Source organism: Macrotis lagotis, chromosome X (assembly GCF_037893015.1).
Source record: "Macrotis lagotis isolate mMagLag1 chromosome X, bilby.v1.9.chrom.fasta, whole genome shotgun sequence".
NCBI lineage: Eukaryota > Metazoa > Chordata > Mammalia > Peramelemorphia > Peramelidae > Macrotis > Macrotis lagotis.
In genome coordinates this window covers 651,144,137-651,154,837 of record NC_133666.1, presented here as the reverse complement: position 1 = coordinate 651,154,837, position 10,701 = coordinate 651,144,137, and the positions used below count along the sequence as shown (strand labels likewise).

Sequence of the window (10,701 nt, the reverse complement as noted above, 5' to 3'; positions counted from 1 at the left end):
TCAGCAATATGCCTCACGGTGCTCACTATGTACCTATGTCCAATTTGAATAGATATTTCTTTCCATAGTTAATTGTCCATACTATAATAAATCATTGATATGTTCCTTTAAATGTCTGGAGCAAAAAGTGATGAGTTTTATGCCGCTTGAAACATATTTTTAGATATGGCACTGCAGGAAGAAATTTTCTTGGTCCTGCATATTTGTTACAAAACTTTTATTTCTTTTTCTCAGTATATTGGGGGGGGGATTAAGGAATAAGGTTAGCAATGATGGAAGGGGGAGAAATAATTCTTGTTTATTGAAAAAGATAAAATTTAATTAAAAAATAAATGTCTCTATCGTACACTGCCTATCTTGACAGATAGATGCTTTTTAATTGCAGCTAGGTGAATTGACCCCTGTATCTGGGGTCAGGATGTACTGAATCCAAACCTACCTGAGTGACCCTGGTCAGGTCACTAAACTGTTAGCCTCAGTTTCTTTATCTGTAAAAGGGGAATAATAATGGTATCTACCTTCAAGGTTTAGTAGTCAGAAGGTGCCTGTACATAATAGGTGATATGGAAATACATATTATTTTCTTTAATTGTTAATTTTGTTTACCTCTATCCCTAGAAATTCTTGCACCTTTTTGGTGTCACCTATTAGAACAGGCAATCAATCCCTGGTTGCAAGGCAATCAAGGTTAAGTGACTTGCCCAAGGTCACACAGCTAGTATGTGGTACTCTCCCCACTGTGCCACCTGTGTTGCCCTTGAATCCTTGAATCCAGTTGCCCTTGATATCCTTGAATCCAGGGCCATCTCCTGTCATCCTGATTCATATCTGGCCACTGGATCCAGATGACTCTGGAGGAAAAAGTGAGGCTGGTGACTTAGCACAGCAATCTCTCACTCAAATCCAATACATAGGATTGTCATGACACCACCTCCCTGATGTCATGATCTTTGAGAATGAAGGACAGAGAAACCTTTGCTTTGATTTTGTATAACCTGGTCACTTCCCACCTTTCAGTTTTATTTGTTTGTTTTACACATTATTCTTCTTTGTATATCTGTATATCCAATGACACTGGACTCCTTGCCATTCCATGAACAAGACACTCCATCTTCCAACTCTGTGTTGTTTCTCTTGGATCTCTCCTCATCTCTGCCACCTGTCTTCCTTGGTTTCCTTCAAGTCCCAGCAAAAACCCCAACCTTCTACAATAAGCCTGCCCCAATTCCCCCTGAATTACTGGAGCCTTTCCTCTGTGCGTTATTTTGAAAGTAGTCTGTCCAGAATTCATTTGTAAATAGCTGTTGGCATATTGTCTCCTTCTTTAGCCTCTGATCTCTAGGAGGGCAGGGACTGTCTTTTGCCTAACTTTTTTCCAGTTTTAATCAACGAGAGCCCAGTGTGATTTGAGGTTGATAAACTCCAAGATATCTTGCCAGGTTTCGGAGATCAAAATCACTCCAACTCTCCTTGACTGGCCAATAATATGTCCCAGACCAAACCCACTTGGTCATTGTTTGGATCAGACTGGTTAAAAAATGAATGTAAATAGAATTGTTTTTATTTTGGTCAGAAACTTTAAAGGTCTTCCCCTTCCAGATGTTTTTTTTTTTTTTAACTATGAAAGAGACCCTACTTTGCTTCACTTCTTTTTACTTGCCTTAGTCACTGAAAGGACATTGCCTCAGTCAAATAAAGGACTTGTTAAAGACCGGAACTTAAAAAGGCCAAGATTTCTCACTGCATCCAGAGCCATCACCAATCATCCTGATCTATGTCTGACCAGTGGACCAAATGACTCTGAAGGACAAAGTGAGACTGGTGGCTTAGCACAGGAGCCCCTCCACTCCAATCCAATTCCCTTGCATTTCATGGCGTCACCTCCCTGATATCATGGTCTTCTTAGAGAATGAAAGACAAGTAACAACCACAAAATCCAGTTCTTAGATTTAATAAACAGTGGCATTTAGACTGTAAGTTCTCTGAGAGCAAAGCCAGCTTTTGCTTCTTTTTGCATCCCCAACACATATCTGACCCTTGAGAAACCTTTACTGATTTTTGAGTAAGTGACCTTGACTATTGAACTAGGGTTCTACAGGAAAATCCAGATGAGTTTGTACTCAAATATCACTCTGTGTGCTTCTCCCTTGCAATGCAAATTTTAAAAAGAATTCTTTTGTCTAATGATGGTTTCTGAGTTTTTCTTTCAGGTGTCACAGCAATCCCCAGAGCCTAGGTAACATAATGTCTGGCAAACAGAAGACCTTTAATACACGCTCGCTTTCTGATCGACTGGTTGATGGACACTGGGATCCCTAAGGGCAGGGACTATCATTTTTCACTCTGGTATCCCTAGAAGCAAACACCAACCTAAACCACAAAGTTAGGGCTGAATATTCAATTATTGTTTATCCGTTGGCATTTCTGTTGATGTAACCCCGGGAGAAGCAACAACAACATTAAGTCCCAGTGACAACCTTGAAACTATGATGGTTGTGCAGACAGAATGTTAAACAAATAAAGAAAAGAATCTAAAGAAGTTCCAAGGTACAATCACTTTTGGAAACATGATCCCCAGCTTCCCCACTGTCCCCTCAGGCACTTTCCCACACATGGGAGGGATTTGAGAATCCAGAGGCTGCCATGTTCCTTCCCATGTTTCTTCTTGTATTCCCTCCCCTGTTCTAGGGGGATAATGTGGATTGGGTGGCTTGAGTGAAAGAATGCAGAGAAGGGATGTGTCCAAGGTACCAAACAGACCCCCGGCTCCAGATTGCCCATCTTTCACTCTGAAGCTGTGCCCTCATACTTCCACTTACTGTTAGTCATTAAATTTCATCTGTGGCTCCCTCCCAAGGTAAAGAAAGCCTTTTGAAATACCTTGAAATTTTCTTCTTAAATGTTTTTTATCCCCTCACAATGCACACTAGTCTTTGAGCAGCTCTCGTCAGACCTGTTAGAAGTTGTGGAGATGTTTATTTAGTATCTTCTGTTAATGGGCCCTCAAGGTTGGGGGGGATGCACTTCCTCCCCCTGGAGGGACCTGGGGTGAATCTCCAGTCAGACACAATGCTCCACCTGGCCACTGCCTATCTCCTCTCCAGATTCCTGGACCCTAGAAAGGCAGTACTTTCACCTCACTAACTTTTACTCCCAGGACCATGGATTAGGTCTCTCTCTCTCTCTCTCTCTCTCTCTCTCTCTCTCTCTCTCTCTCTCTCTCTCTCAACTTCACTATGATGTTGGGCTCCTTCTCCCTGGGATGCCCACTCCTCAGAGACCCAGTTAGGAGTAAAACAACAGTCATTAGCTTCCATTTCTGCTTTACGATTTATAACCTCTTTGTGAGGTAGTCAGGGCAAGTATGTATTGGTGAAGGTTTGTTGAAGGGAACTAGTGGAAAGGAGGGCATTCTGGGCAGAGTCTTGGACAGGAGATGGCACAGCAAATAGACCAGTTTTATTATCTCTGGGAAGGAAGTTAACTTTGCTAAAAGTCATCTGATAACTGTTCATCAGTCTTACAAGATCTCCAAGGCACTTTAGAGATCACTTATTCCAGTTCTTTCAGAACAAATTACCTCTAAAATATGCCAGACAGATCATTCTCATCTGCCTATCGGCCACTTAAGAGACCTGCATGGATGGGGAACTTACTACCACCTGACATGGCCTATTTTGAAACAGCTTGGATACTAAGCAAGCTACAAAGATCTACTCTCAAGACAGGAAAGTCATGTAGGGGATATTAGGTGGTATATTTAAGGCAATAATGCTTGGGGAAAATTCTGTGGGGCATGTGGTGGCCAGCCAACAAGAGGTTAGCTCAAGCAAATGAGGGGGTGGGGCTGGTGACCCAGATCTATTGGGACAGAATAGGAGTGTTTCAAAAACAGACCTAGACTATGTAATTCAATAATTCTGTATTCTATTTAAATGTTGTTATAGAGTCCTTAATTATTGGTTAAGCTGCTTGGGGGGAGTTAGATTCAGGAATCACAGTGCCCAGAGGGTACAGGGATAGAGGAGGGGCCAGAGACAAATGTTGATCCTTCCCTTTCCTCCTTCTAGGTCCAGTAGATAATAAGGAGTCTTCCCAAGAAGGAACAATATATGTTCTTCATTTCTTGTCTGTCCTGAGTTGCCCGTTTTGGGTTCCCATGTCCTTCTTCTCCATTTGAGGGCTAGGGACAATCAGTCTTGCCCTTCACAGTGAGATGAAAAGAAGAAAGGGAAGGAGGCCTTTCTCTTCTTCATACTATTGGTCTTGAGAGCTAGAAAAGAACTTTAAGGATTAACTAGACCAATTGACCTTAGAAGAAGGGAAGAAAATTTTCCCAAGATCCCATAATTAATCTGTACCAGAGTTAGGAGTTGAACCTAGGCCCTACAATTCCTAAATGGAGAATTTTTCTCCATTGTCTCCTGTACCTCCACCAGCTGCTACCCTCTGCGCCCAGCCCACAAAGCATCAAGCTGGGGACCCAAGTCACAGAAGGAGGGGCGGTCCTTGGGGTTGAGTGCCCAACAGTTCTTCATGATCTCTCGAACCTGCATGAGTAGGAGAAAAAAGTGGGCTTAGTCTTATAGACAGACTTCCCTAAGAGAGGACTTTTCCCTCATACCCAGTTCCTTCCCAACTTTTTCTGCAATAATGAACTACACTTTCTCAGCTCCTCCAGTCCAGAGCCCTATTGGGGTAGAGAGGAACACTGACTTACCTCTCCTGGGCATCCAGGAGGGCTAGGCAGCCTTCTGCCCTCTGTGAGCAGCTCCAGGAGGTGGCAGAGGATGGGCATGGAGCGGTCACAAGCCATCATTCGGAAAAATTCCTGGTAAGGTGAGGGAAGGAGACACTCAGGGAGCATGGGGGTAGGAAAAGGGCAACAAACATTAAGGGGAAGTCCAAGGGAGAAGGGAGAAGACCTCACACATAGTGAGAACCTGCCAGTTCATATAAATCCTTGTAGAATCAGAGGAGCCCAGGCAGGTCCTGGTGTGTGTGTGTTTATGTGTGTGTGTGTGTACATGTACGTGTGTGTGCACAGGTGTGTGAGGCAGAGGGTCTCAGGGGGCTCTGAGATCTAAAAGACAGAGTTCACTCGACTCTTCCATACTGAGATCAATCCCACTGAACAAGCTTCTAGTTAAAGAAGCAAGCCAAGATCCTTCATATGTTGTCCCTCAGGTACTGTGGTGTATGGTTGAACAAAACCCCTTCTTTGCCTAACAACACAAGCCACTTTATGACTGTGGGATGTGGAGCCAGGGAGTAGGGCCCCAGGTCAGTGCTAAGACCTCTGGGTGGAGGTGGGGGATTCCCATGGACTTTTCTTTAGAAGACCAAGAAAAACCGACTGAGAGGACTAGCCAAGAATACAGTCTTTCTACTTCTTGCCTTTCACTAAAGAGTTCATCTTCTGCATCCAAGGTCATTTCCTTCAGGAAGTCTTCTCTGATCATACAGTCTTCATGCCTGCCCCTCCTATTTACTTAGATTCACATTTGGATTAATAATTGCTGCTCTATTCACAGCTTCAGAGGCTGAGAAATCTGGGAGAGCAGAGACAGTATCTTCTCTACATTTATTTACTTAGATTTTGGTTTTGAGCTCAAAAATGAGAAAGTGATCTTGGAGAGTCCTGTAGAGCAGGGGTATTTAACCCAGAGTCCATGAACTTGTTTTTAAACCCTTTTGTTAGCCATTTCTTTTTAAGGTGGGAGGGGTCTGGGTCTTCCAGTCTTACCAGTTCTGCAAGCCCCCAGATGCCATTCACAGACCTGACTCACCAGTCTCGGTTTCCCTTCTAAGAGAATGGATAAGAGATATACATGCACCACTCTATTCACCTTTGTCATCTATTTCAAATGTCTGGTTTTCCTTGTTATTTTATTTTTTTTATGTTTTTTTTAAACATTCTGAGAAAGAGTCTTTAGATTTCACTAGATAGTGGGGTCCATGGCATCAAAAACAAAAAAAACTAAGAACCTCTGAGTTTTTGCAACACTTTCATTTTATATATGGGGAAACTGAGGTACTGGAAGTGACTTGATCACAGTCACACAGATTGTCTGTAGCAGAGTAGAGAACTCAAGTTCTTCAACTCCAAAAGTAGGGCCTCCTTCCTTACAACATACTGCCTGTATTTATTTGTCTGCCTCTCTCCTCTAGCCTGATGGGTTTTACACTAAATCAATGCTTGTTAAATGAATGAATATTGCCTAGATAAGCCTTGGCTTCATTCATTCATTCATTCATTCACTGGAAATATGGATTGATCCCATACCAAGATCAAGAGATGACCTTAATGAATAACTGGGAGCCCCATTAATACCATTAATACTCAAGGAGGAGAGGAAAGTCCCCAACACATTGGGTGGACACCCCTCCCCATCTGGAAGATGAAGGGAGGACACATGGACAAGAGTTGAACAGCTCGAGGATATAGAGGCAGGCAGCTCCAAATCCAAAGAGTCTCTCAGTCTGACAGGGGATCAGGTGGGGGAAGGAGGAAAGGTACTCACCTCTGAAGGACTGTGAGTTTTGTCACTATATGTATAAAGCTCATAGAGAACCACACCAAAACTCCAGACATCAGATTCCCTGGAGAAGATATTGTCTGACAAGGACTCTGGGGCATACCTGGTGGGCAGAAAGAAGAGGGAGGCAGGAAAGAGAACAGCATTGGAAGAAGGGTAGGAACACTAGGGCTCTGTCTCAGGGTGGAAAATTTCACAGTGCTGTCCCAAGATCGTTTTCATCTTCTGTTCATCCCAGAACACATTTCATCCTACTTCAGCAACTTGGGAACTTCTGGTATCTTCAAACATTCTCTCTTATGATAGATGAACCAACCCCCAAACCCAGAGGCCACTTGCCTCAAGAATAAAATTTGCTAGCTAGGACCCCACAAATGGAGGAGAGAGAAGAAGGGGATGGGACGTAGTTGGAAAAATAAATAAAATAATTTATTTATTTACTAAGGAAAAAAAGAAGGGGATGGGGTCTGATAACAAAGAGAAGGAGGATAGGAGGCAAAAGGAAAGGACGAGAAGGAGGTGTAGCTCTCTCCTCTATAGTTCTATATGATTTTTTATAATCATTCTAATGGTAGGTTATTAATCATAATCTCAGCTGTGCCCTTTGAAGTTGTTCAACATTCCTTCTACGTCACCTTATCGGTTCCCCACAATTAAATGTTTCTAATTTCCTCTTACTCTCATAGCAGGGGAATAAAGTAAGATCCACTGAACTGTGGTCCAGGATGTAAACATTGTCAGCCCCACCTATTCTTCTTAGCTTCTCCCCACCCAACTTTCTAGGAAGGTTCAGCTCATGGGCCTCCTGCCACAAGATCTTTCCTTATTCTCCATACCCTGCCACCCCTTCAAAATGGCCTTGCTTCCGACAACTTGTTTATTCAAATGTTTCTCATAGAATGGAAGTTCCTTCGGGCCTTAGACTGGTTTGCCACTGCCTAGCATAATAGACAATTCATGTTTGCTAATATGACCACTTCCCTCTCCTCCCTCCCCCCATCCCGGTCTCAGAAGAAGAGAGACGCTTATGAACATGAAGGCTGATCAGTCCCACTGCCCCTGCCTCCTCTAGGTCTCTGCTGCAGTCCTGGAGCATCTTCCAGCTTTTCCTTCCTGGATGCTAGCTCCTGATGATCTCCCCTTTCCTAAAGAAAAAAATCTTGAGGGGCATCTAGGTGGCGCAGTAGATAGAGCACCGGCCCTGGAGTCAGGAGGTGTGTGACCTTGGGCAAGTCACTTAACCCCATTGCCTTAAACCTAAAAAAAAAAATTTTGATCTTTCCATCTCTTTCATTTCATCCACATTAAGAGTCTTGAAAAAGTCTGATGTACCCATTTGTCCACCTCCAGCTTCTCATCCCCCTCTCCCTCTCTGCTGCTGCTCGGCTCCTAACAACCATCCTAGTTTGTCTCCTACTTCTCTGACTCCTCTTTCTGAGCCCTTAACACGAGGGGACCTCCAGGTATTGTTCTGGGGTTTCTCTTTTTAGCTTTTTTACACTCCTTCTCTGGGAGATCTTATATACTGGGCATGCTTAGCTTCAAATACCCTCCTCTTTGCAGATGGCTTCCAAATCTCTCTCTCTCTCTCTCTCTCTCTCTCTCTCTCTCTCTCAAAGACAATCAGGTTTAAGTGACTTAGGGTTATACACCTAATAAGTGCCTGAGGCTGGATTTGAACTCAGGTGACCCTAACTCCAGGGGCAATGCTTTATTCACTGCCCCACACAACTACCTCTGAGACCCAAATCTCTTATCTACAGTCTTGCCTTCATTCCAACTTTGCACCTCTCACCCGCCTACATGAGCTCTCTACTACAAGTCCCACCACCACTTCCAAACCAGACTAGTGTCTTTCCCTCTAACTCTGATCATCCTATTGATTATGTAATTTAGTCTATGACTCCATCTGGGCCTCAGATCTTCTATTTCCAGAACCTCATGTTATCTGTGACTCTTGCCACTCTCCCAAGTCTAAGAACCAATCACCGCACTCTGTCTTACATCCATCTTCTTTCTTTCCAAGACCACCCCCCAGGATGGGCTGTAGCCTCTAGGCTCCTTCCAGAGTTTTCTACTCTTGATCTCCGTTTGCCACCTTCACAATACTGCCACAACCATCTTCTGGATGCCTAGACCTGTCCCACTTTGGGTCAGGAATCTTCCAAAGCTTGGACTTGAGCCTCCTGTGACTCCATGGAAAGAGGGTTGTATTTGGGATTAGAAGGAGTGGGTGTAAATCCTATAACTTGTGCAAACCTGGACAAATAACCCCCTTTCTGAGTCTGAGTTTTGTCCTCTGTAAAATGAGAGGCTCAGGTGACCTCAGAGGTACCTTCTGGTGCTAATTCTATAATCCTTTTTCAGACATCTCATATTACTCCATTTAATTCGCTTTATGCTCCACCCAAATTGTACAATTCCTTTACTTCTGTATCATTGTCTAAGCTTTCATCATTCACTAAATGTTAATACTCATAGGTGGCCCAGTGGATCAAGGGCTGGACTTGGAATCACAGAAACGAGTTAAAATTGAATCTTGGTCACTTAATAGCTCTGTGATCCTAGATAAGTCATTTAACTGCCTTTAGCCTCAGTTTCCTCATCTGAACATTAAGGATAATGATAGGGCGGCCAGGTGGCACAGTGGATAGAGCATGGGCCCTGGAGTCAGGAGAACCTGAGTTCAAATCCGGCCTCAGACACTTAATAATGACCTAGCTGTGTGGCCTTGGGCAAGTCACTTAACCCCATTGCCTTGCAAAAAACTAAAAAAACAATTAAAATAAAGGATCATGATAACAATAACCTCTCAGCGGTATTGTGAGGATCAGATGAGATAACGTTTATAAAGCACTATGGCGATCCTAGTCAGCATTATTACTTTAATCATTGCTCTCCTCTGCAAGCTCCAAACCCCCTGGATTTCTACCCGTCTTTTAAAGAACAATTCCGGTACTTCCTCCTCCAGGCAAGCTTCCTAAATGACTGTCCAGGCTCAGAGTTTGGTTGTCGTTTGTCTAGTTTGCCCACCCTCTCCCTACAGCCTAGCTTAGCTCCCAACATCAAATAAACCTTTATGAATTGCCCTTTGAGTTGGAGGTTGGCACTCCAGAAGGGCAAGGCCTATGTTCAGAGTTCAGGGCTTGATGACATAAAGGTGCTTAAGAGACTCTTGCTGGGGGCGGCTAGGCAGCTAGGTGGTGCAGTGGATAGAGCACTGGCCTTGGAGTCAGGAGGACCTGAGTTCAAATCCAACCTCAGACACTTAATAATGACCTAGCTGTGTGACCTTGGGCAAGTCATTACCTTACAAAAACAAAAAAAAGAAGAGATGTTTGCTGTATGTTGTAGTTATTCCTTCCTTTTGGGGAAAAGGCCAATGGAGCAGAGAGGAGGAGAGGAAAAGAAATGTATGTCTGAGGGACACAGAGACAGAATGACCATATACAGACCTTCACACGTACGTACACACACACACACACACACAATTTACACATACACATACCTATACTCTTACAACACACACACACACAAATACATCTACACTCAAATACACACACATTCTCACACACACATAATGTCAAACACATACTTTACTCTCCCAAGACCATAACAGTCTCTCCAAAGATAAGAACAGGGTGAAGGATGGAAGGGAGGAGGCTACTCTGCAACTCTTGTCAGGGCCCATGAGGCAGGGAGGAAACTGCGGATCCTGGGCACCCACCAGAAGATGGGGCTCTGGCCAGGTTCCCTGACCACATAGTATTCTTTGTCCTGGGGAAGAAGTTTGGCCAGGCCAAAGTCTCCGATCTTCACATGACTCTCACTCTCCACCAAGATGTTCCTGTTGGCCAAGTCTCTGTGAACGTATCGCTGAGAACCCAGGTACTCCATCCCCTGGAAGGAGGGCTGGAGGTCAGGGAGGAAACCAGTGCTGATTGTGATGACCCCCTCCCAGACCTGACCCTGACCCCAAATATTTAGAGCTAATCATCTCCCTAACTTGGACCCTGATCCTTTCCCAGGTCCCACCAAACAAGGCCCGTAGGCACGTTCTTGTCCTGAGTATCCCGCCCCATGTCCTTCCCCAGTTCTGTCTGCATTCATGTCCAGGCCCAACTGACTTAAAGGAAGATGGGAACCACTCCTATACCCAGAG

At 44.1% G+C, this 10,701-nt stretch overlaps 1 protein-coding gene across 3 annotated transcripts in view; it reads right to left on the bottom strand.

Annotated features, from left to right (window-relative positions):
* Positions 1–3,183: 3,183 nt before the first annotated feature.
* The window catches only part of JAK3 (Janus kinase 3), a 35,251-nt gene continuing 27,733 nt past the window's right edge, over positions 3,184–10,701 (bottom strand). For 2 of the 3 annotated variants that reach the window (XM_074204854.1, XM_074204856.1), the window contains exons 22-25: positions 10,267–10,439; positions 6,525–6,642; positions 4,721–4,831; positions 3,184–4,550 (exon numbers count right to left, since the gene is read on the bottom strand). In XM_074204854.1, the coding sequence (XP_074060955.1) occupies positions 4,443–4,550; positions 4,721–4,831; positions 6,525–6,642; positions 10,267–10,439 (510 nt within the window). In that variant the 3' untranslated portion in view covers positions 3,184–4,442. The remainder of the gene's footprint in view (positions 4,551–4,720; positions 4,832–6,524; positions 6,643–10,266; positions 10,440–10,701) is intronic. The other variant, XM_074204855.1, reaches the window with a different exon arrangement.